This window comes from Danio aesculapii, chromosome 9 (assembly GCF_903798145.1).
Source record: "Danio aesculapii chromosome 9, fDanAes4.1, whole genome shotgun sequence".
NCBI classification, from domain to species: Eukaryota; Metazoa; Chordata; class Actinopteri; order Cypriniformes; family Danionidae; genus Danio; species Danio aesculapii.
In genome coordinates, this window is record NC_079443.1 from 24,377,635 (window position 1) to 24,404,666 (window position 27,032).

Sequence of the window (27,032 nt, forward strand, 5' to 3'; positions counted from 1 at the left end):
CTCACTAGCCCGGATGTATTTTTTTGTAGTCCCCAACCTTCGTTCGCTGTACACTTTGCTAAGCTAACTCTGTAAAAGCTAACATCTCCCTTTGCATTGATCTTTGAGCATATTACATTCATTCAGAGAGGTTTTTGTTCACACAGCTGCATTACACATCAACTAAAGTTTAAAATTATATCATAGAGGACCACCCCTTAAACATGTAAGTAAAATTACATTTAAGAGAGTAAATGACATTAATTCAACTTACTGGCTTACCTTGTTTACGTGTTTGGCTTGAGGCAAACATGCCATCAAACATTTTCCTTAGAGTACTATACTATATTATACTGTACTATACTATACTATACTATACTATACTATACTATACTATACTATACAAGAAAGCATCTGGTTTAATGTGATAAAGCATTAATATGTATGTAAACATGTAAATTGACCTTTTTTTTGTCTGGAAATTTGCTTGAAAGTAAGTTGAAAGTGACTTGGAAAAAGCCCTGTAAGTAAGAGGATTTTAGAATGAGTAATGTGTTTGCATACAATGACATGAGTGTTTGACAGTTATGCTTCGTTTATTACCTCATATTAATCTCTCACATAGAAAAACAACCCACAATGTATATCTGTGACAGTAATTGAGACCGTTTTTGTTTTTGGTGCAGGACAGGTCTGAGGTTAGCGAGTTAATCCAAGTTAATTACGTCCACAAACTGGGTTACGCTGCAAAATCCCCAGGAACTTCATCTTTGGAGGCTTTCTACAAAGTACACAGTAACACACAGAGGTTTTCCCTGCTTAATGTTTTCAAAGATGGCTAAAAAATGCTCTGAGGTGCTTTTAAATAGACTGCTTCATCATTATTAATACATGTCGCTGACTCAGTTCAGTACGTATTGAGAATACTAGCGAAGTGCAAAATATCTCCCTTCGTTTCAACGCCCATTAATTCCCCGGTGGACTTTTAGAAAGAATCCTGATATTAGAAGAAATGCATGCAGATAGGATGGCTTCTGAAATCACATGACTGTGCAGGTTTTGGCCTTGGTCTTGCGTAGATGAGAGTCCAGCTCTGGCCTGCTGGATACACGCGAGGTCCTTTTGGTGGCTCTGCTGGACTTGATGCGCTTCACGTTCTTGTTGTTTTTACTGACGCAGGCCAATGTGGCTATGTGAAAAATGTCCCTCACGCTGTTCTCTGACTGCTGCGCTGAGCACTCGATGTAAGGGGCCGAGATCAGCTTGGCCATGTTTGAACCCTACGAGACACACAGAGCCAAAAATTCACTTAATGTTGTTAGCTAATGGACTGGTGCATACTTGATGTCCTGTCATCTAATTCAGGGCTCATCGCTGCATGTTAGGAAAATATGCAGTTAAAAAGATTGTTTATCTTTAAAAGGAATGTCTAATCCACAAGCATATCTTTGTGTGTGAATTAATATTGATTATTGTAATTGTTTAAAAAAATGACATAAATTAATATGGTACTACAAGTTATTATAGCTTATACCAGGGCCAGACAGGATATCTAGAATTTTATTTTTTATTTTTTATTGTGCACAGAATTCTGCAAAACAAATAAAAAATAAAATATAATAATATATAATATATATAAAATAAAATATAATATCAATAATCTGCAAAACAATTTTTTAGAGTATAGAAACTTAAATGTTTCTAATGCAAATCAAATTAGAACTAATTGTTTGTTAACCAAAGCAATATCATATAATACATCCGCCAAAATTACTAATTATATTGTACATAAATCATCTAAACATTAGCATTTTCTTCAATAATATTACTGAAATAAAATATAATAACTGAAGAAATATATATTTACATCAGCAAAAAAATAGACTGAATGATGCGTACAAAATTCTGCAGATTTCTGTGGGGGCAGTATCTGTGTGGACCTACCTACACTGTAGAAATGCCTTCATGTTGTCCTAACCTAATAGTTTTTACCACTTTAAGTAGATTGAACATGAAACAATAAAGTTGTGACCAAAAAATCTCAAGAATTGTGTTGTTTTAACTGATTTTAAGTAGTTTGAGTGTAGTTAAGTCCAGTAAGCCGATATATTGGATCTGTTTTGCACCATTATAATTCCATTAATATTCCTTGAAAAAACCCACCTGGTCGTATGATGAAGGAATGTCATTGGACAGCTGTACAAATGTTGCCAGGTCTGCACGCAGGTCTGACTTGCATCCAACCAAAAGGACTTTGGTATTAGGACAGAACTCTTCAATTTCTCCCTTCCACTAAAGAAATAAAACAATATTCAACTATTTTATTACAATCATTAATGTATTTTTGTAATATATACACCACTGTTGAAATGTTTTATAACAGTAAGAAAATCTTTCATCAGAGTATCATGGAATTTAGCCGTTTACACATTCCTTTCCACAATGTTTATATGACATTTACACCATGTTTGTTATCTCAACATTATGCGAAATCTCTGATTTTATGGTCATTTTCAATGATTCCATAATAATGTCCAGTTTCTTATAGACTAGTTTTAGGTAAGACTCAGTTAGTCAGTAATTATTTTTCTTAAGAATGGTTGCAGTTTGGTTTATTTAAGTTATTAATTTGAATTGAGTACCTCTAGCTGCTAATTTGTCAAACTATTTCCAAAGACACATTTTATGCAACTGGCTTCTCAATTATTAAAGGAATAACTCAAAACAAAATAGTAATAAACTTGGAAATGGGATTGAAAATTATCAGCTGAGCATTTAACATCAGAAATACCAAGGCTGGTCTTTTTGACTGTTTTTAAATGTTGCAGTGGAATAATGTTGTTGAAACAAAAACTCTAATGAATTTAGTATTCTTAAATAAGTGTAATTTATTCTAACACTGCTATTATATCAAAATAACAAAACATAAAGAGAATTTCTACCTTGACGATAGGGTCCAAATTGTCTGTATGCATTACAAATGGCATATTATTTCAGCATATGCTACTTTTTTCATGCTGTAATGAAGTTTACGAAAGAGGCGGAGAACCGACAAACTTTTAATGCGTTTTAATGAAAAATAAATAAATAAATAAAACAAACAGACGGCAGTTCTTCAAATTGAAAGTAAAACATAATATGTCCGGGCCCGGTCCTCTCTCGTCTAACACTGGCGTCTCTCCCCCTTTTAGCTTCCAGGGCTCCTCCGTGAAACTCGAGGCAGGTGATGCGTCCAGGTGTCTCTGATTATCTCACTCACGCCACCCTCCACGCCGCCTCACTCGCCACATACGTTTTCAGAAAGGTTTTTTATTGTGCATTGAAATGCATACCTGTGATGTTTACTGTGACTATTATTTAATTTATTTAACAAAGAGGCTAAAAGCATTAACCTATTGTGAATTTAAACAAAGTAATTAGCTACAACAGCAGGCTCTGTGAACTAATACATTGTTATCATAACTATTTTAATTTTGAGTCCTGATTTTTATCATTACATTCTCTTGACATAAAATATTTATTTATTTTGAGCGTTATGAAATCAAAAAGTCAAGTAGCCTATTGACATTTCTTAGAGGTATCAATTTTCTAAAATTCACAATGTTTATATCCACATTTGTTGCCATTTAGACTTTCAAAAACAACATCTTTACTGCAAAGAAAAATCTTTGCCCTCCTGTTTGCCAGATACAAAGTTTCACACACACCTTCAGGGGCGCCAACTCTTACACAATTAAATATTACTGATAAGATCATACAATTTAACATTCAAAGCTTCATTCAGAAGCATCACAATTAAATATTACCTGGCAAAAATTATTCTAGCATCAGTCTAAAAATCAGTCTAGTATGAACAACCTCAATGACCACTATGGCCATAGAATTAAGGTAGTTCTAGTGTTAAGATCATTTATTTAGCTAAAGCTGTGATTTTATGAATTCCTTAAAAACTTATTTAATGTTCTATTAAAGAAAAAAAAAAGCAGTTGACATCTTGGGTGGTCTGAGAGTGAGTACATTAACAATAACATTACATTTTTGGCTGAACTTTCCCTTAAAAAGTATTTAGTATTATGTGTCATCGCTTCTTAGTCACCCCAGTATACAGTAGGTGACAGTAGGCATTTGTGTTCACCAATAGTGTTCTCTATTCTACCTCAAATCCCCCTCTGTCATCATTGGCTCAGATCGCCTCTCTCACAGAGATGCAATCCGAGGGCGCACCAATAGAAAAATGCCCAAAAAGGGATGGCTACTTCTCTCTCAGAGCTTCTCATCCCCTAATGACATCAGAGGTTAGAAGCCATCCTGTGGCACAAAGGCTCTGTGATTCTGAAGCCCAACCTAAACAAGCTCTTATTGGTTGTCATTCTCTCCCTCTTGAGATAGTCAAAGGATCAAAGTCCTCCTACACATTGGCTCTCTCATTCACTGAACTCTTCTCTCAGAAGTCTGCACTTTTGTTCTCAGTGCCACAAAGACGAGGCTTGTGAGATTATACCAAACCCAATTCAGGAGAGCTATGACAGTTTATAAACTGCATCAATAAACAAATCGAACGTCATGAAGATCAGCTTACCTTCCTTAGCACGTTCTCCAGAGTCTCTGGTCGACCAATATCGAAACAGATTAGAACCGCATCAGCGTCCGGGTAAGAAAGAGGGCGCACATTGTCATAATATGGAGAGCCTGTGAAATAGAAATAGAGAGAACCTTTTATAAACAAATAAATTATTACTGGAGTGAATAATAAAAACGAATGAGCAGATGTGGCCATTTGTAAATTTAATGTGTCCGATGGCATCCACTTCCAGATATTTGTATCTGTACAATACCACTTGATATGCTGCTTGCAATATTAGGGTTTCTACCATATTGTTTTAGCCCTTTATTGATCGATGAACCATATATGGTAACTTTATTGCAATATAAAGTCAGAAAAGATCAAAGGTCTTGTAATAACCCCCAGCGACACTCCAATGTTTTTCCAATGAGCATTTAAATGAGTGCCCTAGAGAAGGTTAAAATATAAACATATAAACCTATTGTTTAGCGCAAACAGGTCTACCTTGTGAGGTATCACACTTTCAGAGAAAACCTCAGGAACAACAGCTGTCGTTTAACAGTAAAAGACATGCAATCCACTTCAAATAATGTAAAGTGTATCCATTTATTTACTCAGAGTATGACTGTTAGTAGGATCTTCTGGCCATTCTGAACCTGCTTTACTGATACTGGCTGTTTTCTATGAGGTCTTTGTGCAAGTCACTGTCCCTCTTTACATAGAAAGACAGCACATGTACCCATGATTCAAGCCCACTAAATTAGGTTACAGTGCTATTCTGGGAGGTGAGTGTTGAATCTGCTCTAGAAAGTTTGTAGGGCTTGAAATGAGTTCAAACCTTAGATCATTAGCCATCATTACTAAAATATTTAAAGCTTTCATTTTAAAATGTCTGTCCATTCTGAGATGAGGATGGAGAGCAGCTGCATGGATTGCTCACAAAAAGATAGATGAGGAAGCAGAAAAAAATGTTTGCTATGAAAAATCGTGCCACATACACATACTACCACATACTGTATCTGTGGTTTATTTTGAGACTAGTATTACCTAACATTAACAACAATCATCTGAGTCATTCTAGAAGTGTGGGAGACAACCATGAATCTGCTGCGAGAACATCATAGGCTAATCTGTGAGAATGTATAAACTACACTGCTCGAGTTTACTGTACACTCTTTCTAAATAAAGCTTAGAATAAGTTATCAAACAAGGTTTTACAATTTAATTACTTTGAGTTATTCGGACATGAAAAGCTTATTCAAACATAAAACTGAACTGAAAATGTGTTTCTGATTGGAAAGCTTGACTGAAATCTTTTTTATTTTATATATTTTAAATACTAAGTAGTAGAAAACTGGATCTGCTGGAGAACACTTCATGACCACCATGAAACAAAAAATCTGATCTATGAATTGAGGGGAACATGAAACTTAAATAATAGAGGAGTAACAGGAATGGAAACATGTGCAAACTAACACGCACAACTAGAACATAGAAAACAAACAAACAATGAAATAAAAGTAATCCACTCTTAATATATATATATATATATATATATATATATATATAGATAGATAGATAGATAGATAGATAGATAGATAGATAGATAGATAGATAGATAGATAGATAGATAGATAGATAGATAGATAGATAGATAGATAGATAGATAGATAGATAGATAGATAGATAGATAGATAGATAGATAGATAGATAGATAGATAGAATAATTAATTCACCAAAGAAGCTTGCAGTAAAAAGTTCTCCAAAGAACCATGAGTTTGAAGAACATAAAAAAGGAAGTGAAATTTTTCAACTGTAAAGAACATTTTGGGGAATAGAAAAAGGTTTTTAGATGGTCAAATATTTTTTATGATGCCAATAAAGAACCTTTATTTTTAAGAGTGCACAACAATAACTTTTAGATTTGTGCTTCTTTGCATTTTGTCAACCACATAATCACTGCATTCATTTCTGAATTTCCTCATAAGTGAAGAATGATATCAGTGGTCCTCACCCACTCCCTACAGTCCACTAGAAATGGGAGGAGGTTCATTGAATTATGGCCATTACAATGTTATAATCTCTAAATCTGCATTACATATTATTCTATAACTAATAAAAGCACATATGTTTGTCTGTGAAGTCCCATGGAGCAGATTAAAAAACTAATTTAATATCCTCAAAGACATCTAATTCTTCTTCTTACCTGAAGTATCCCAAAGACTGAGCTCCACTCTTAATGTGTCCACCTCAAAACTGGCCGTATAGTTCTCAAACACCGTAGGAACATAGTTCTGTGACAGAAAGATCAAAAGTTTAACTAAACACTGTTTACACACGACAAAAATTACAATAAAAGCTGAATTAACGTTCACATAAATTACATTTTTTACCACAAACCTCTGGGAAGGAGTCTTTGGCAAAGACATTTAACAAAGACGTCTTTCCACATTGAGTGTCTCCAACCACAACTATTTTACATTTGAGATCGTGATGGTGATCCATCATGAACTAACTGAACCTCATCTTCATTCACAGTCGCTGAACATCAACCGGCTGACCTCGAGTCTGAAGTCTGTCCATGAGAAGGAGAGAAATAGTCCAATACTTTTGTTCAGAGAATTTAAAGTTGTGCTCAGTGCTCCTTGTTTGAGATGAAAAAGGATTAAGAGTAAAGCTGAAGCTCGACTTATCGTGCTTTCCGTGAAGGCATCTTCTGCGCGCTGCACTGAGAAATAAACCTCTTCGACTGGAGTCTGTGAAACATCCACATACTTGAGTGATGAGCGCAGCGCGAGCCCGCGCCGCCCCTCATCAGCTCACATTCCAGTGCCCGAGTGCGCGCCGCGCGTTCCACATAGACAAACGCTGCTGAAGAAACCAAAACCAGAATTTTCTGAAGAGCTGTGTCAATAATAATCTAGAAGAACACAGCTGTTGTATCGTTAGTAATACCACATGACTGTGATGTGATCAGCTAACCAGTTGAACTGCCTGTAAATTTTGTTGTAACCAAAACAATTCTTTACCTATGCTACTAATTTAAGTTGTAACTTATCGTTAAAAAAGTTCCACTCAAAATGAAAAGTAGCTGATAATGCATTAATCCAACGAGTGACTTTTTCTTCAATAGAACATTCAAGAATATTTCTGATTCTTTGAGAGTTTTAGTTGATGAAAAATGGTGATACGAAAAATGTAAGTCAATAATTGGCACTTTGAATAAAAAAACACGAGAATGAGAAATGGTGAAGAAATGTTCTTTTTTGAGTGAACAATCTCTATATAGCTGTTTTGTAAATGAGTCTTATAAAATTAAATCCATGTTCATTTTGTCAAATTTCATAATCTCAAAAGCCCCAGCAAATATTTAATCCAGTTCGCAACTATGAATTATATAGTTCAATAGTTGGTTGAATGTCTCTAATTCTTCAGTGTTTAAGCACAACTATGAACTATCTTTCCAGAAGTCCTTAAAGGTTGTGTTGTTTGTTCCATAGAGCACTCACCACGAGGTCAATATACAAGATATTTTAAGAGAAAACAGCCATGGAGTGACTTTCCAACCTTATAGAGAGGCCAAGCTTTTGATGAAATGCGAGAAGAATGCCTTGTGGTTGGCTTGTCCTCTTTTTCTTAACAATTTCGCAATAATGTTGGCTCCAAATGCGTCTTAACACAAAAATCACACGAATCCAGTGTTTTGTCTTTTGGCTCTGTTTATGACGTAAAACTATTTCATGATAAGCAGGAATAATGAAATCATATTTCCTCAGAACTGAAGGATTTTGTACATACACATTGTGAAAACATTATGTTTTAAAAAATCAAAATGAGTACATTTATTCTGTACATTTATTTGCACCACAAAAAATCATATTTTTTTAAACATTTAAATATTTTCTTATGCCGAAATAAAGAGTGAACACCCTTCTGTTTCTCAGCGTCAGCAGCCGTTTGAGATCAGCCCTGAGCAGGAATGTTCTCCAGTTGGAGGATAGCCAGAGCGAGAAGATCCATGACTGAAGGAAGACCACATCCTCACAGTCAACCAGTAAGAACTGTCTCCTTCCTGGATCATTTACAGATCAGCCTCGAGACTTGTGAAATGCTTTTTAACAATACTGATCACACATGGAAACACTTAAGAATTGCTTATTTTTCCACTTCAGCCTATGATTTTGCTCAAATTCTTGCCTAATATGATTTTGTCTACAGATAGCAAACTAGCAGTATTATTTGGTAAAGTGTTGATTTGCCTTTCCCCCTCACCCCATGGTCCATCCTTGACATACTGTAGGCTGTAAGTAACTACATGCACAACCAGTAGGCTACTGTTATTCATAGGAGGAAAAATGCTAAAAAGATTAGCAACATTCTACAAAATATCTTCTTTTGTGTTCAACAGAATAAAATACTGAACTAGATTAAGAAGTGAAGTAAATTATCATCTTTGAGTGATTATTTTATATCATAACAGAACTGCTAGCATGTGAGCGAGTGATCTTCTAGGAGTATCAGTATTCATGTCTCCGTCATCATGACTGTCTACATGTTTGTGTCATTTCCTCTTGTGTCCCTATGAAATCCCCATTGGCCACAGCTGGGGTGTAACTTTATGCTGACAGAGCAGAAATACCACATGCGCTTTATACAGAGCTGCAGAACTTAAGAAGCAGCGCTCACTCAATGTGGGTGGAAACATATGGATCTGATAACGGCATTTTTTTGACAGAGTTATTCACAACCCCTGCTGGACCACCAGAATATAGAATAACAAACTGTGCGAGTCTGTGGAATGTGAAAGTTAAACATCAGACATGGGCCTCTTCTGTTTTAGGACGGCTCCTCTCACCTGATAAAAGAGCTCTCTGATTTTAGGTTGAGCCGGTGAGAAAGGAGAAACTCAAAGATGGAGGCAATTTGCCAGAAATCTGCTGTTCCCACCATGGAGACATGAAACAAGCTAAAATAACTAGTGCACTAAGGAGGTGTATATTTAGATTGTGGCCTTTTCATGAGAGCATACGAGTGATTGAAAGTTTGTGGCAAACCCAGGGTCATCATGTATGTTTTTTTTTGTATGCTGTCCCAGATTTGTGCTCCAGGCAAGATTAACATGACCAGAGAAATAAACATGACTACTTACAATACTAAACATTTGCAAAATGTTGTGCGCTTGTTTAATTGTGGTGCAATTTTAAGGGGACTCAGATTAAGATTATGTATTACATGTTACATTAACCCTTATTGATAGAAAAAAAAAATTACATTCTGTCATTTTAGAATGCATACTTCAGGTATGTGAACACCCCCCCCCCCCCCCCCCCCCACACACACACACACGCGGAATAGACAAGATTTGATAAGGCATAATGATCCTGAAAAAAATGATCACACATGCTGTTTGTGGTCAAAAATTACTGCACTGGAATTAAATTTATTTAAAATTAATTTTATTTGAATGTGTTTGTTTTAACACCAAACAATAAAAGAGTAGAATTTTTGGAGTTATCAACATCAACTTTGAATCTTGCTGTTTAAATTTAAGGTTTTAGTCACTGTATTCATTCAGGTTTTAATTTTAGAGTAAATCATGTTATAGAAAGGTTTATATAAAGTATCGGATATTTGTGCATTATTTATAAACAGTATTTTTAAACTTCTTAATTTTTTCTTAAGAGGCGACACAGTGGTTTAGTGGGTAGTGTTGTCGCCTCACAGCACGAAAGACGCTGGTTCAAGTCCTGGTTGGGTCAGTTGGCGTTTCTGTGTGGAGTTTGCACATTCTCCTTGTGTTTGCATGGGTTTCCTCCGGGTGCTCCGGTTTCTCCCACAGACATATGGTATAGGTGAATTGAATAAACTAAATTGGCCATAGTGAATGAGTGTGTGAATGAGTGTGTATGGATGTTTCAGAGTACTGGGTTGCAGCTGGAAGGGCATCTGCTGTGTAAAACATATGCTGAATAAGTTGGCGGTTCAATCCGCTGTGGCGACCCCTGATGAAAAAAGGGAGTAAGCCGAAGGAGAATGAATGAATGAATGAATTTTGTCTTAATAATTTGTTTTACCTCAGTAATATGCTAAATGTTCAATATTTTTAACAGTTTTATTTGGAAATTTCAATTTCAGGTTTATGCTCAAAAACGTAAATTAATTGACTACTGGATAAATATAATGTACAATTGAACATAAATAATATATATAGTAATACAATATAGAGGTCTGGATTCCCGACCAGATTTCTTGACATGCAGGAATAAATTTCAGAATAAAACGATAACTCTGGTGTAATTTGAACGGTAGCAGGAGGTCTAACAATATAGCGTTTTTGAGAGATGAAGAGTGAGAGAGAGCAAGCGCGCATCCGCCGTGGTGCTGTGGGCCGCTTGTTAACCTGTCTGGACTTTGTAGCATCCAGCTGGGTGTTTTTTAGGAGGCATATTTAACCGTTATACATTTGACATTCTTCCTTGGCCCAATATGTACTTGCTTTGTGTATAGAACTAATGATGATATGATACATGAAACACAATCGGTAGTTGGCAAGCTTATTGAGTAGATATGATTGTAAATCTGACTTTGAAAGAGTCAGTGCCTCACCAGCCACAAACGCGGCACTCAAGTCTCATCACAAAACTGACATTTAGCCTACAATTCTTGCACAACCTACACTTTTATCTGTTACCTTTCTCTTTTGATAGTGCCCAATTTAAATGTGAGATTTTGGAAACCAGATCTAAATTTAGGAGGAACAGTTGGGTCGCAGTTGAAAATGGGGCAGGTCGGGCAGCGGGTGAACAAAGGCTGAATATAAAGTGGGAGCGGTCGGTCTAGAAATTCAGTCTCGCGCAGATCTCTAATACAGTACATCACAGATGTCAAACTCAGTTCCTGGAGGGCCGCAGCTCTGCACAGTTTAGCTTTAACCCTCCCTAATTAATCACACCTGAACAAACTAATTGAGTTCTTCGGGCTTGTTTAAAACCTACAGGTAAGTGTATTGAAGCATGGTTAGAACTAAACTGCAGGGCTGGGATCCTAAAGGAACTAAGTTTGACATCCCTGCAGTACATGATGATTGTTTATTGTAATTCAACTTTATACTATATATTTAAAAATGTAAAGATAGGGGAATGCAAGCAAAGCATATTTAGCTTTGTAGCATTTCTTGTTTTTGTAAAACAAGTGTTAAAATCCCCAAAAAATAATTAATCAAACAATTTGCATAATGTGAAAGAATGCAGTGTAGCAATCCAAGAAAAATAGGTGAATCTGTCTCTCAAAAAATTCCAATCATCAAGCTGCAAGTATTTTGTGCTTCTGGTTTGCAGAAGAATATCACACCCATCATACATATGAAGAACAAGTTTTATCAAGTAAAATCCCTGCACTACTAGCATCTTCTTCATGCTCTAGTAAATGGTTTTTGCTTCTGGCTATTTGTACATGCATGTTTCAGTGCACAGAAAGACCACTCTAAGCAAAGAATGAGCCATTGCTAAGATTTCTGGTAGAGCTGGTGCAATAGCAAATGCAGCATGTGGAGACTTGTTGAACTCAGGATGTTTTGTCTTTGATGTCCTCAAGATGAACAATATTTCATTATTTATGCCTACTGCACCATGTCTCCTCCACAGCTTAGGCTATATCTGCTAAACTGGATTGCTGGCTGTCTGAAAAATTGAAGTATTTATATCAGTTTAATTGATGTTTGTCTTGTTACCAAACAGGTTATTTTGCACATTCTAATCCTCCTTGTGATACATTCTAATTCATTTAAAACATTTAGTTTGTCTTTACAGAATGGTTATAACTGCTATATCACTGGATTACTAATACACAAGGAACTTTTTTTTACATGAAATCTTTGCATTTGGTGGGCTGATAAAATAGTAAACTCAAATCAATACTTTGTGTTTAATTAGTTATCTGTCTCTTGTTAGGAACTGCTCTCTTGGTGGAGCTTTTATGTGATCATTTATCAAATATCAAAAAATAAAAAAACAATGAGCAACAAAACTTGCAAAAATATTAATAACTAAATTCACATGTTAGATCCTGCAAAATGTTGAGAGGTGTGGTGTGCGCAAAATATAGCTATGGGGTGCATCAAGGCTCAGTTGTTGGACCACTTTTCTTCTCCATCTACGTTCTCCAACAAATAGATTGCTTCATATCAGAGCATGCTACACACCTCCATTCAGGCTGGATTGTTGCTCTCCTGATGGATCTTCCAGCCAGTACTGTGAAACCTCTGAAAACTACATATATTGAAGTTTTTCAAAGTAACATTAGATTAGATTAACCATCTCTTTTTAGATCATTAAAATAAAAACTACAAAACATATCGACATTCATGAACAATAAAAAAGAAATAAAAAATGGTTACTTTAAAAATTTTGAATTATTACTTTTGACTGGTTCAAATCTGATAAACAGTAGCCGGCAGCTAGCTCTCTGCAACGCTCACATTGTTGCCCACTGAAGTTAAGCAGGGCTGCTCCTTGTCAGTACCTTGATGGGAGACTACATGGGACAGTTAGGTTGCTGCCGGAAGTGGTGTTAGTGAGACCAACAGGGGGCGCTCAACCTGCGGTCTGTGTGAGTCCTAACGCCCCAATATATAGACAGGATCTCTATACTGCTCAGTGAGTGCTGTCTTCTGGATAAGATGTTAAACTGAGGTCCTGACTCTCTGTGGTCATTAAAAATCCCAGGATGTCCTTTGAAAAAAGAATAGGGGTTTACCCTGGCATCCTGGCCAAATTTGCCCATTGGCCTCCTAACCATACCCAAATCATAATTGCCTTCATCACGCTGTTTCCTCTCCACCAATCAGCTGGTGAGTGGTGTGCAGTCTGGCACAATATGGCTGTCGTCGCATCATCCAGGTGGATGCTGCACACTGATGGTGGATGAGTAGATCCCCCCCAAAAATGTTTAAAGTGCTGTATAAATGTGAGGAATTATTATTAAATTGTGGTGATTGACGACAACAACATACTGAAAGTCAACGACCTGAAACCAAGACAGGACTAAAGTATGTGAGAGTTTAAGAATCCCTTTCCCCCCTGTTGATTAACTAATTTTCAAGATTTGTTCTATCCTGAATAGACTAATTTGGAAAAACATTGAATGTCTTTTGCATGTCTGAAAACTTGATAACATACAACAGATATGCTTCACCAATAAGGTTTCAGAACTATGTTCATGTTCATTTATAGATGTATCCTCAGTATACCCATTTGACATTGGACAACGACATTTCAGGACATCTACGTGTTTTTTTAAGGAAATAAGGCAGCCAAGTGGCCAAGTGCCACTAAAAGAACATTGAGGAAAAACCTGAAGCTACATTGTAATTCCATTACACCTCATTGGAGAAAGTGCTGCGGTTTTCGACTGTGCCTTTTGTTGAGGAGAAACCCTTTGGCTTTGATACAGCTTTTAGATGTTGAATTGCCACATGCTCATTGATAGAACTGACATACGGTAATGCAATTCAGTGCTTCAGGGTGACCTGGAATGTCCTCCGATTTTCAGAAGAGCAGTGCAAGCCATAATAGGCCACAACAAAAGCCTCCTGTTCTTTACAGAAATATGCTTTTTGCTGTTGCTGTTTTTAGTTTTTTCACCACTGACCCATAACACATGATAAAAAGACCAAAAGAAGAGAACAAAAACTGAACATTGTTAGACTGAACAGAAACTGTATAAATGCAATGTGATGAAACTGTTATTTTCATCAGTATATATTTTCTGAGGTGGAGGTGGGAAACATAATCTTTTAATTATTGAGCGGATTGTTCATTATTTAAAGATGCTTTAAGAATGTTGTTATGTTTTTGTCTTTTATGTACACACCATCTAGAGCAACTTACATTTGAATATACAACAGTAAAGGATGAAATAATGTTTTCTGGTTGTCATTTAATGAAAGCATGCTGTACTGCAGAGAATTCACATTTTTTCATGTACTCCCAAACTGGCTTTAGCAGAATAAAGGAACAAATGCCAAGACGTTTTATTAGACTATATAAATCACATTTTCTGGCTCAGAAGCACTGGAAAAAAAATCTATATAAATTTGTTTGGTTTTCAAATGTCAAGTTTTCTTCTTAGCTGAAAGTAATGAGGTCTGTGGACTTTGTTGTGCACAGCAGCCTGAAATTGTATGTTATTTATGAATGTGAATTACATCATTTAACACACTACAATACTTTACAAATTCACACACACACACACACACACACACACACACACACACACACACACACACACACACACACACACACACACACACACACACACACACACACACACACACACACACACACACACACACACACACACACACACACACAAAAAACAACAACAACAACAACAACAACAACAAAAACACTAATGCTTTATAAGTAACATAATTATACAACTATAGGACCAGTCAAGGATTCTTAATGAAAGACTTCATAAAGAGTAAGCTTTTATCTTTTGGGAAAATTAATCATACACTTTAAAACCCAACAGTCAAATTTATCTTATGAAATGAGTGCAGTTAACTGCAAATTTACTGGAAATGAATTGTACTCTTTTGAAAAGAGTTTTAAACGCTTTCTTTTAATAATGTATCCCTGAGGTCGCTGTAGTTTTGAGTTTCTCTTCAGTCATTTTAACAGCCGGTGCGCATCATTAATGCTCAATCAAGACTTACTTAATCACTTAAATATCTCATTACTTCAACTTAAACGGAGTAAGTTCACAGTGCTCATAGAGATTTGTTAGTCGGCTTAACTTATTGTGTTTTACAGTACTCAATTGGTTTGAGTTCTCTTCATTTATTGGGTTTTGCTGTGCTCAAATAGTTTTGTGTACTCAAATGGATTAAGTTCACAGTATTCATTATGATTAGTTTTTGAACTTAAATGGTTTGTTGCAATCAGTTTCCTCAAATGGTTTGAGTTACCTTTTGAGTTTTACAGTGTAACACAGATCTGTGACTTCATCATGTCCTTGATGGCAATGAGCTTTCCAGTTTTTCATACTGAAAAGTAGCAATAAAGCATTTGACAGAAGTGGAGATGAAAAAGATTAAATTATGTTTTACGTATAGCCTAAACCTATAAATAGCTAAGAAAGTAAGAAAGAAAGAAAGAAAGAAAGAAAGAAAGAAAGAAAGAAAGAAGAGAAAAAGTATGATTTTAAAATGAAAGCGTATGAATGAACTCAGCAAAGAAATCATAATATATTCTTTATAATCCTTGTATATTAAAATATATTAATAATTGTTTATGGTTGGACGGTGGGAATAACTATTTATAACTGTGGAAATTTCTGTTAAACGTTCGACCAGAACACAAATCTGAGCCAGAAACAAAAGGCTGAAAAAAACAAACAAACATTTTCTGTGTCTTGCTGACATCTGGTGGAGCTGCAGGACATTTCACGGAGGTTTTTGTATTTGTCCTCTACACGCCGCCGTTGTTACGTAATCAGAAGGTTAAACAAGACTAGCTTGGAGTAAGCTAACAGCTAACATACACACTACAAAATTCAGGTAAGAAATATTGAAATAAATGTATACGTCGTTATCGCGTATCCACAAATAAATCGCCAAATAAAAAACGATATGTTTCATCGTTACAGTAGTTATTATTGTTAGATGTAACTTAACTCTTCGACTTGGTTTAGCCAATGGGCTATTGAGACATGCGTAAAGAGAAACATTGTTGACATATTCATGTTTATTCTGTTTTATTACTGGAATCGTTTAAATCCGAATGCTTTAACGTTAGTCGTGTAAAGTCGTAAGTTGTATTCTTTTTATTGCCATTTAATGACCTTAATGCTTGTAACGTAAACTGAATACACATCAGACAGAAATGACAACCTTGTGTTATTGCTTACAGGTAGATTATTATGTCATTAAAATAAATAAATAAATAAATGAAAGTATTAGTTACAGCTGAGGATGATCGTAGCAGCACTTCCCAGTTTTTTTCTGGATATGAAATGGTGGAAATAAAGGTATCATCCATGTTTTATCCATGTTTTTTGTCAGATGAATAAAAGGTTATTATTAGAGTATGTTTGAATTGTATTTTAAAAAGACAAATGACAACTGCTTACAATATTTACAATAAAATTATGCTTCCTACAATAAAGGTTTCATTAGTTCATGTTTTAACATCAGAAGTGTGAAATGGCTACAATTTTTATGCAATTATGGTAATATTTCTAAAACTACTTTTGATCTCACAGACAAGTAATAACAGTTATTGGTAAAATTAAATGAAATGGTTACATCGTTAGATTTTAATAAGTTATTAAACAGTAATAAATGATCATCAACTTAGATTGACAAATGCTAAACAAGTAGTTTTCATCTTAAGTTTAGTTTAATTAACTATGTTAACAAATAAAGCTTTATTGTAAAGAATGTGCCTTGAAAAAATCTAAACATTTTCAATCAATATCCCTGGCTTGTCACAGTCCAGATTAGTATATGAAAATGGTATTGTTTCAAAATACAACACACTGAATATTTTTAAAAGTCTTTCTAAATGTTTAAATTATGATTACATTATTAAATGATTACATGATTAAATAATGTCACAGTATTTTGAAGTGCCCATGATAATAAAATAATCATAAATGTTTATTATCACCGTATATTGTGTTATTGAACATAAGCATGTCTATGCAACTCTATACATTATTTCTACACCAGGTGAACCGTAAACAAGAGAAGCCCAACAGGATGGCCAGTGTAAGTGTACTGTAAATCTCACATCTATTGTAACTGCTTTGTCTTGAGCCCTATGTAAAAAAAATAAATATATATTTTCGTGTTTGTTATTGTCGTCATGGTGTTTTTGTCTTTTATGAATGTCAAAACCATTTGGTGCAACATACATTTGAAAATACACCAGTGAAGGATGAAATAATGTTTTCTGCTTTGTTTTGAGCCCTATGTGAAAATATATTCTTGTTTGCATGTAATAGCATTTGTTATTGTTCCCCTATATAGTGAAAGATGAAAGCTACACGTAGAGATGTGTAAGTGTTTGCTGTGTTTTGTCAGGTGCTCTGCAGCAGAGCTCGGCTGGTGACGTACCTGCCAGGGCTTCATGTTCTAGTTCATCGTGTTGTTGGAGCCCGAAGTTTCTCTGGGGCGTCAGGATCAGATGAGCCACACCTGAACACCACAACTCCTGATATTGGTAAACAACTCTGTTTCTCTGTAGAATATCAAAGCAACTTTTATCTGGTGTAAAAAGAAATCATGGTAAAACATTTACAAATTAAGTTAATAAAAAAACATATTTGACATGCAAGTGATTATTCGCACATGTATTTCTAGTTGATGATCTGTATAAAGAGTGTTTTTTTTTTTTTTAATGATCTTGTTTATATTAATCTCGTTTGCAGCACCAAGGACTGTGTGGCCAGATGAGAGCATGGGCCCATTTGGACCTCAGGATAAACGTTTCCAGTTGCCGGGTAATGTGGGTTTTGACTGTCATTTGGAGAGTCCAGTGGAGCAGAGAACCACTTCGGTCCATAGTGTAATGCCAGATGTGCTCACTGCTCAGTCCAACAACCAGAGACACGACTTCATCCTGGCCCAGTTCATCAATGAGCTTAATGTAGGATACTTTCAGAAACTACAAAATCTTATTTTCTTATGTTTTTTTTTTAAATGAATAAATAATAACAGGGTTAGTGATAATTATGCAGTCATTCATTAATATTATTATTTATTATTATTTTATTTTTATTTTTTACAAATCATCACTTTGACATTTAATCATAAAATCGTTATTGCGTGTTCATGATTAGTTTTGTAATAAATATAGGATCATAACATTATTATTAAAATGATAAACATTTTGTAATATTCAGTAACACTGTTTTAAAGTTAAATTCATTTAACTTCTGAGTAATATTATTTAATTATATTTGCTTACTCTATGGTTAGGATTAGTTGCATGTAATTATGGATAATGAATTGTAATTACTATAGTAAGTATATGGAACATTTGTAACAAAGACACCTTAAAAAATGTAAGTGTTACCTAATATTTAAATGATGTTTTTGTTCCTGTTCTTGTTTTTGAAATAAGTCATTATAGCTCACCAAAGCTTCTTTTATTCAATCAAAATTTTAATGGACTATTATAATATATATTTTTTATTATTTATATTTTAGGAAGATGATGAAACATCCACAGCAAAGAACATGGATAAAGCAGAGCAGTTTTTTGATCACTCCAGTGTGGAGTGTGCCATTCAGTCCTGCCCTGAATTGTTAAAGAAAGGTATGCTGTTTTATTAAGAGTAGTTTTAGACTGTTAGAATGCTCTTTAAATGTTTTTTGACTTGTTGAAATGCTGTAATGTAAAATCCCACCACAAGGGGGTAGCATTTACATCTGTATTTTAAGCACTCAATAATGTGCTCTGCTTGAAAATGTCAGAATTAGGATTTAGTGTGTAATTTTTTAAAAATAGATGTTTTTTTTATTGTATTTGATGTTTGTTTATGCATGCATGGCCTGTTCACTTGATTCAGATTTTGAGTCCATGTTTCCTGAGGCCCCGTCGACTGGCATGATGGTGGTCACTGTGACACAGAGGACACAGAACGACATGACGGCCTGGACTGAGCAAGTGGACCAGGAGAGAGAAGAGCTGCTGGCTAAAGTGAGTTCATAGATACGGTGACATCATTTGTGTAGAAAGTACCTTAATATTACAGTATTAAACACAGAAATATTAATTTGAGTATGTATATTTAATTTCAATAAACAGGGACGTATTTGGAATGTTTTAATTTGATATAAATTTGAATGCAAATTTGTTTCTGTCATTGAAATTTAATTGCTGTAATTGGCTTAACTTCATTCTTTAGTGTCACATGATCCTTCAGAATTTTCACTTCAATATTTACTACTATTATTATTGTGGCCAAAAGAATATTGCTTTAACACAATCAAACATTAACAAATCAATCATTAACAAAATCAGTATTACCAGTATATTGTGATGGCGCTATTTAAAAAATTAAAACTGCTTAAGCTGTTATACTTAAACTGCAATCTTGTTATCTTATGTTTAAACTGTAACACACCACCAAAACATTTGGGAAAATTAAGATATAAAAAATCTATTTTATTTTATGCTGCAAAGACACATTCAGTTTAGGAGGGGAGAGTACATACATTTATAATATTACAAACTAGGGCTGTGCGGTTTATCTAAAAGTAATCGAAATCGACATTCAGAACCAATAATCGATACAATTTTTCCAGGCCGATTTATTTATTTATTTATTTTTATTTATTTATTTTTTTAATTAATTAATGATTGGAATCTGTGCCAGAGATGCCTTAAGACAGCATATTTTCCATTACATTAAAATTGTTATTAAAATTAAAACATTTGTTTACAGAAGGTCCAAGAAATGCACTGTTTAAAGTATTATTTACAGGATATGCAAGGGCAGTATGAACACTGCTTATTTTCTACTCTTAATATTAAAAATAATTTATTTTGTTTCCAAAAATGCAAGTTATTTATTTTCACTTTTTTATTAAATAATGGTTTTAGGCAGTGTGTTTTAATTTCAGTTGTTCAACGTTGGTGTTCAATAAATAATCATTAATTGTAGATAGTGTATGTTTCCTTCAATTATTTTAAAATCAAGTAATGCACCCAACATTCAAAAATCTCTCACTTGTAATATGTGTGCATATTTACTGTAAAAAACCTCTCAATGAACTATGAGGGCCAAAAAATAAAATAAATAAATAAAATAATCATTCATTAATCATAATGGAGTTAAAATGTTTAATTAATCAAGATTTAAAGCCTGGCGATTTGGCCTAAAATCTATTACAAACAATACTGTTCTTTTGCACTTTATATTGAGCAAAGATCCTGATTTAAAAAAGCATTTTTTCTTAAAAGATATTTAGTAACACTATTTCAACATTGATAATAATAAGCAATGTTAAGAAATCAGCATATTAGTATAATTTTACATTGAAACCAGTAGTAATGCTGCTGAAAAAATCCAGCTTTGCCATCACATAAACAATTGCTATTCATTACTATTCATGTGTAGCTCCTCCCTGTGACTTTGTTTTGTCCTTTTAGTGCAGTTATGTGGCGGCAGTAGGGTAAATGTCCTCCAGAATGTGTATGAGTGGGGCCGCTCTCTGTTATTTACTGTCTGCAGAGTCTCTGTTGAACTGGCATGAGGCCCTGCTGTAGGAATGCTGCAGGGACTGTATTCTTCTCATTCTGATATTTGTTTGTGAGTCAGTACATTGAAAGGAGACAATTGTTACCGTGCATGTGCCAAAAATGACGCAAGCTTACCTGAATGGAGGCTCTACGTTTATAGCCATTCATTAGAGATGAATGAATGACGAGGCCTGATCATTTGCGTTGTGTTCAGTTTATTGAAGGTGCAAAGGAGATTTGCCATGCTCTTCGAAATGAAGGATTCTGGGCCGATTTTATAGACCCATCATCTGGACTTGCAGTAAGTCATACATAAATATAATATGAAGATAAAAATTAGAGAACAAGCTACACTTTCCTGTACCTACTCCTAATTGAACATTTTAAGTAAATTTCATAAGCATTCTTAAGCATGGTATAATAAATGAATTGTCTAATTTCCAAATTCAAATCTTGGTAACACTTTAGTTTAGGTCACAATTCACAATATTAACAATCAATTTACTAACACTACTTGCTTAATGAAGTACTAATTAGGTGTTTATTAATAGTTAGTAAGGGTTTAGGTTTTTTGTAAGATTAGGGATGCAGAATAAGAACATACTTTATAATTAGTGGTGTAATGGATCACAAATCTCACGGTTCAGATCACATGGTTTTTAGTCACGGATCAGAGCATTTTTCGGATCAGCCGAAATGGGAAGACAAATGTCATTTGTTTTGCATTTATCACAAAAACAGTACTGCAAGAAATTTTTGGTTATAATAAACAGAGCTTAGAGCCTGTCACTTTATTCAAAATAAAATGAAGAAATATTTAGCTGAATAAAAAAAAAATGTAGAAATTGAACATTATAATTTGTACAACCCATATTTATTTTAAGTCTCATTTTCAATAAATAATTCAGTTATTCATTTATAAAACTTCATGTTTCGTTGCTAGATGTGTCATTGTCGAAGAATTATACAGTGGCATATATTTGATGGCTGGTTGTCGCCACCTATTAGTTAAATAATGTAATGCTGCCTACAACTTTCATTTTTAAGTATCGTTAAATGCATTTGATGGCAAATTTAATCTTTACCATTAACATCAGTGGTTAAATCTGAACTATAATCTGTTATGCCAGTACTTCCGTGTTATTTGACTGTTTGTAACTTCATAACTAACTCAAAAGACTAAAGACTCAATCTCTTTCTTGAGTTTTACATTTGTCAAACACAGATTTGAATGCAGCGATTCGAAGGATTAATAATAAACGTATGCAAATCATCATCATTTATAATTTATGTTGTGTGGGTGTTGAGATCCCGATCTTTTAATGATTAATTGTGCAGTACACTAAATGCATTAATGCAGGCTAAACAAGTATTGCTAGAAAGCACTTTTAATGAAACCACCACATCCCGTATAACCAACCACAACTTTCGTCATCATTATATTTTACAGGAAAGCCTAAATGCTTTCACACATGTGATTTGAAGGACCCGAAAGGCCATCTTTCTGTAATCGTTACAAATTTCGGATTAATCTATCTGTTAAAAAAATTATTAATCCGCGGGTTCACATGTGTTCCGAATCATGGGTTGTGATCAGTACAAATCACGGGACAACCGTGATCTGTTACACCTCTATTTATAAGTACTAATGAACAGTTGTCTTATTAATAGGCAGGAAATTAGCCAGTACTGCATAAGCATGAATTGTGACCTAAACTAAAGTGTAACTCAAATTTAAATAAGTAAAATTATTCAATAAAATTTAATTTCTCACATACACAGTACAATATGCAGTAAAATGCTTATACAACCACCCATGATGTAAAAAAAAACCCAAAAGTAATGTCAGTACTATCAATAACAGTCAATCAAACTATCAATAACAAAAACATTTCTCAATCTCTCTGTCCTCAGTACTTCGGTTCATACACCAACAACACGCTCTTTGAAACTGATGACCGGTATCGGCATTTAGGCTTTCAGATCGAGGACCTGGGCTGTTGTAAAGTGATTCGACATGTGATGTGGGGGACACACGCTTTTGTAGGTACGCTTTTCACCTCGGCTCCATCCAACAGCCAGATCATGAAGAAGCTACAAGGGGACCTGAGTTAAAGATGCTGGCTCATCATGGGAACACTATGAAATATCAGAACCAAACCTCACCTTTGAGCTGACTAGCGCAATCAGTAACATTTACAGCTCACAAATACACCTAATGAAGCTGCCTAATGAACATTGCAGGTAATGAGTATTTATTTTTGTAAAATAAAAAGCACTCTGAGGACTTTATTGTAGGTGTGTGTGCTACAGAGGGAGGAGCAATGTGTCACTTGTCTAGCAGCTCTCTCTGTGTTGCCTTTCCTGTTCCACAGACCTCAAAAGAATTGAAATGTGTGACGTATTGCTGTATGTAAAAATCCATATTTGGTCAATGTGACTTGGTTGTTGATAGTGGTTAATTGTTCATCCTTTAATTATAGATAAAACACAAGTGAAATAGAGCTGTGATTGAGTTTAATTCAGTGTTGTAAGCTTTTTTCATTGCTCCATGAAGGGCACAATAATTAAAGAGAGTAACATTGGCTGTAATGTTGGGTTTTTGTTTGGTTGCACAGTTAAAGAAAATTGATATTAACTAAATGTAATCATTTTAAAAAGTTGAATCAATTGAAGTAATCAGTTGTCAATGTCAATTTTATATATATATATATATATATATATATATATATATAGCACTGTTAAACACATCCAAAGCTTGACCAATGTGCTGCACAATACAAATCATAAAGAGAAAGATATACAATTATGGCTAAAACAAACAATTCTCACTGATAAAATGCCAAATAAAAAGGATAAGTTTTTAACCTAGACTTAAAAACAATTGAAGTAACCAGGGTTTGTGTACTTAGACTTAAAAATAATGAACTTAGACTTAAAAACAATTGAAGTAATCAATGTTAATTTTATTTATATAGGACTATTAAACACAACCAAAGCTTGACCAATGTGCTGCACAATACAATGTTTGATGACCGAAGAGACCAACCAGGCTGATGTTCAGTCAACAGGTCTGACAGATAAGAAGTTGCCAAGCCATTTAGTGATTTGAAAACCAAGAGAAGAATTTTAAAAGTGACACGATAGTACACTGGCAACAAGTGCAAAGAGTGTAAGACTGGTGTGATGTGCTCATGTTTTTTGGTATCGGTTAAAAGCCTTGCAGCAGCATTTTGTAGTAACTTAACGGGATAGAGTTGTCTAAACTAATCCCAGAATATAGTGAGTTACAGTAGTCCAACCTAGAAGTAATAAAAGCATGAATTATTTTTTCAAAAAGATTTCTTGATAGATTAGGTTTGACCGTTTTTAAGAGTCGAAGCTGAAAAAAGATGCATTTATCTGTTTATCAAATCTCACGCCACCATCAAAGATAACACCCAGATTTTTTTTCCCAAGGCTTCACAGAAAAGTTTGATTTAACAACATTTACTGTTGATGCCCTTGAAGAATTTGATGGTCCGAACGCTATTTATTTCAATCAAAGCAACAAAAGATCAAAAGGGTGTTGATGAACAGTTCAGGGTTAGTCTAATGCACTACACAACGTTCAGGTTCCTATTTGAATACATTTTAAAATGCAATTTATTATTAAAAGCTGACTTTTCAGCATGATTAGTATTAAAAAGTTGCTTTTTTATACTGCTGGCTTGGTGCTCAAGAAACTTCCTTTTCAATTAATATTCATTATGTCAATATCAAAAATGTTTGCGCTGCATAATCTTGTTGTCATAGGCATCGTTATTAAAAGCATAGTTTCCAATATAATAAACATATATTATGTCTATAAATATAATGCTTTCAGAATAAAATAAAAGAATCTTCAAAAAAAATAAATTGGCCACCAACTGCATGTGATATATTTAAATATATTATTTATTTATTACTTTTAGTTCATAAAATAAATTTCTGAGCAATTCACCTGTCTGTATTTTAACATGTTTCATGCTGCTAAATGAAGTGACCAAAGCAGGCAGCTGCTGAGGTCTCGAGGGTGTCATTAGAATTCATTCATTCCCCAGCAGATGGACTGTAATCATTCTTCTTTAAACTCTGACACTCCCATTATTTAGACAGTTCATCGCTCTCTATTAGCGCATGTCTGACAGTGAAATGCCTTTGAGTCACATTCATCAGATCCCTTACAGCTGATCTGTCCTTGATAAAGTCACACGAATTTAGTTTTTAACAATCATTACGTAAATACTTGCGGCTCAGTAGTTAGCTTTGTCGCCTCACAACAAAACTTTGAGGTTTGAGTCCCGGCTGGACCAGCAAACATTTCTGTATTGAATTTACATGTTTGCGTGGGTTTCCTCCGTCCAAAGACATGCAGTTTAGGTAAATTGGGTAAACCAAGTGAATGAGAGAGTGTAAGGGTGTTTCCCAGCATGGGGTTGCGGTTGGAAGGTCATCCGCTGTATGAAACATATGCGAGAGTAATTTGACTGTGGCGAAGAGTGTTCGTTGTGGCGCCCGCTGATAAGCCGAAGGATAGTGAGTGATTGCATCTACTGTGATGTGCTTATTTTATATGTATATCAGTTTTATTTCTACCATTTTTCATCCATTTTGCAGTTGTGTTTGCTATATTTCATGCAATATTTGACTTTCATTTTGAAATATAGCCTTGTAGCATTTGATTGAATAAAATGCATTTTATAGACCTGCACAGAAAGTAGAGCAAGCAGTTTTATAGCAAGCAAGCAAGTGCATTGGATTACATCAAAGGTTAGTTCAGGTCACCAGCATCATAATACCCAAGATATTCATTCAAAGGGGTTACATACAGAATTCTTTATTTTTGTTAACATTTTAACACATCGGCCAAAAAAAAAAAAATCCTTACATAAAGAAAAAAAGCTGTCAAAATGTGTGGTGAAATGAAAGTGTGCGGCTGATCAAAGTCAGGCTGTGTTGATGCTGAAGCGTGTTTTAGAGACAGCAATCATCACCTCATACATGTCTGATTGACATGGCCATAAATTAGATGTAATTGTGCTGGTGAACCTGGCTCCATTCCTTTGTTCATTGGAAAGTTTACTCTTAACTGTTTCACCGAAATCAAACTGTCAAACTGAATAACTCATCAACCGTGATTATAATGTCAACTGGTCCTGTTATCACCCCAAAGGAGCATAGTGTTTGTGAGGAGGCGTCCGTTTCCATGTCTCAACTTCTCATATTGTTTCAGGACTGCCGAGCATTGTGTTTCATGTCTGTATAATTGAATAGATAAGTGCTGACCTGTTGGTCAAGAAAATATAATTCATTTTTATTCTCTAGACCAACAGTGATGTTATCTCTAATCTGTCTCACAACATTTCCTGTGTTGTTACTAATTGTTTGAGAACAATTATCCTAGTTAATAGACCTTAAATCTAGTTTTTCTTCAGCTAATGGTTGCTGGAAAAGGAAAGATATTGAATATATTTTTTATTGATTCAAATATATAAATTATTGATTAATTAATTATAATTTTCAAGCACATAATAGTAAATAATTGTAGAGTAAATGATATAGTATTCTTGTGACAGAAAAAAATGAAATGTATATGTATAAATTTTACCAATTGAGCATCTTATTAACGCCACAGCCGAACTGAGTATTGTTGCTGACCATAATATGACCACAGCCTACCCATCTTCTGATGGCTACTTTTATCAGGATAATGTGCCATGTCTTAAAGCGTGAATCTGGACTGGTTTCTTGAACATGACAATGAGTTCACTGTACTCAAATGGCCTCCACAGTCACCAGATCCCAATCCAATAGAGCACCTTTGAGATGTGGTGAAACGGGAGATTCACATCACGGATGTGCAACCAACAAATCTGCAGCAACTGCATGATGCTCTCATGTCAATATGGACCAAAATCTCTGAGGAATATTTCCAGTACCTTGTTGAATCTATACCACAGGATTAAGACAGTTCTGAAGGCAAAAGAGGGTCCAACCTAGTACTCGGTGTACCTAATAAAGTGGCCGGTGAGTATATGATTTTTTTAATTGTTTAGTATTAGATTCTTTGATTTATTTTGTGAATATGCCCAGTTTTTGTAAATCCCTTTACATTTATTTGTGGATTATAATACATTTGGTTTGGAATTATTATGCAACCGTTCTATCTCCACATAAACCTATTGGAATCATATAAATCACAGGACAAGTGAGAG

The 27,032-nt window shown here is 34.6% G+C and overlaps 2 protein-coding genes across 2 annotated transcripts; one reads left to right on the forward strand and one right to left on the reverse strand.

The window, feature by feature from the left end:
- Positions 1-556: 556 nt before the first annotated feature.
- Positions 557-7,365, reverse strand: rnd3b (Rho family GTPase 3b). The gene is made up of 5 exons (XM_056465249.1): positions 6,944-7,365; positions 6,750-6,837; positions 4,559-4,668; positions 2,143-2,271; positions 557-1,259 (listed from the first exon to the last, which is right to left on the reverse strand). Exons 1-5 carry the CDS (start codon positions 7,049-7,051, stop codon positions 1,020-1,022), a joined length of 675 nt encoding a protein of 224 aa, XP_056321224.1. The 5' UTR covers positions 7,052-7,365; the 3' UTR covers positions 557-1,019.
- An 8,639-nt stretch (positions 7,366-16,004) lies between these two features.
- Positions 16,005-23,388, forward strand: mmadhcb (metabolism of cobalamin associated Db). The gene is made up of 8 exons (XM_056465905.1): positions 16,005-16,103; positions 17,277-17,315; positions 17,631-17,769; positions 17,978-18,195; positions 18,759-18,867; positions 19,121-19,251; positions 21,011-21,097; positions 22,711-23,388. The coding sequence occupies exons 2-8, from the start codon at positions 17,307-17,309 to the stop codon at positions 22,909-22,911; spliced, it is 894 nt and encodes a 297-aa protein (XP_056321880.1). The 5' UTR covers positions 16,005-16,103; positions 17,277-17,306; the 3' UTR covers positions 22,912-23,388.
- Positions 23,389-27,032: the final 3,644 nt, after the last annotated feature.

What these genes read in the sequence shown, in the direction of transcription:
- mmadhcb (XM_056465905.1), top strand. An exon ending in CCCTGAATTGTTAAAGAAAG is followed by an intron (nt 18,868 to 19,120) that starts GTATGCTGTTTT and finishes CACTTGATTCAG; the next exon opens with ATTTTGAGTCCATGTTTCCT. An exon ending in GAGAAGAGCTGCTGGCTAAA is followed by an intron (nt 19,252 to 21,010) that starts GTGAGTTCATAG and finishes CGTTGTGTTCAG; the next exon opens with TTTATTGAAGGTGCAAAGGA.
- rnd3b (XM_056465249.1), bottom strand. Translation starts at nt 7,051, where the DNA reads ATGATGGATCACCATCACGATCTCAAATGTAAAATAGTTGTGGTTGGA. An exon ending in CAGTCTTTGGGATACTTCAG is followed by an intron (nt 4,669 to 6,749) that starts GTAAGAAGAAGA and finishes TCTATTTCACAG; the next exon opens with GCTCTCCATATTATGACAAT. An exon ending in TTCCTTCATCATACGACCAG is followed by an intron (nt 1,260 to 2,142) that starts GTGGGTTTTTTC and finishes TGTGTCTCGTAG; the next exon opens with GGTTCAAACATGGCCAAGCT.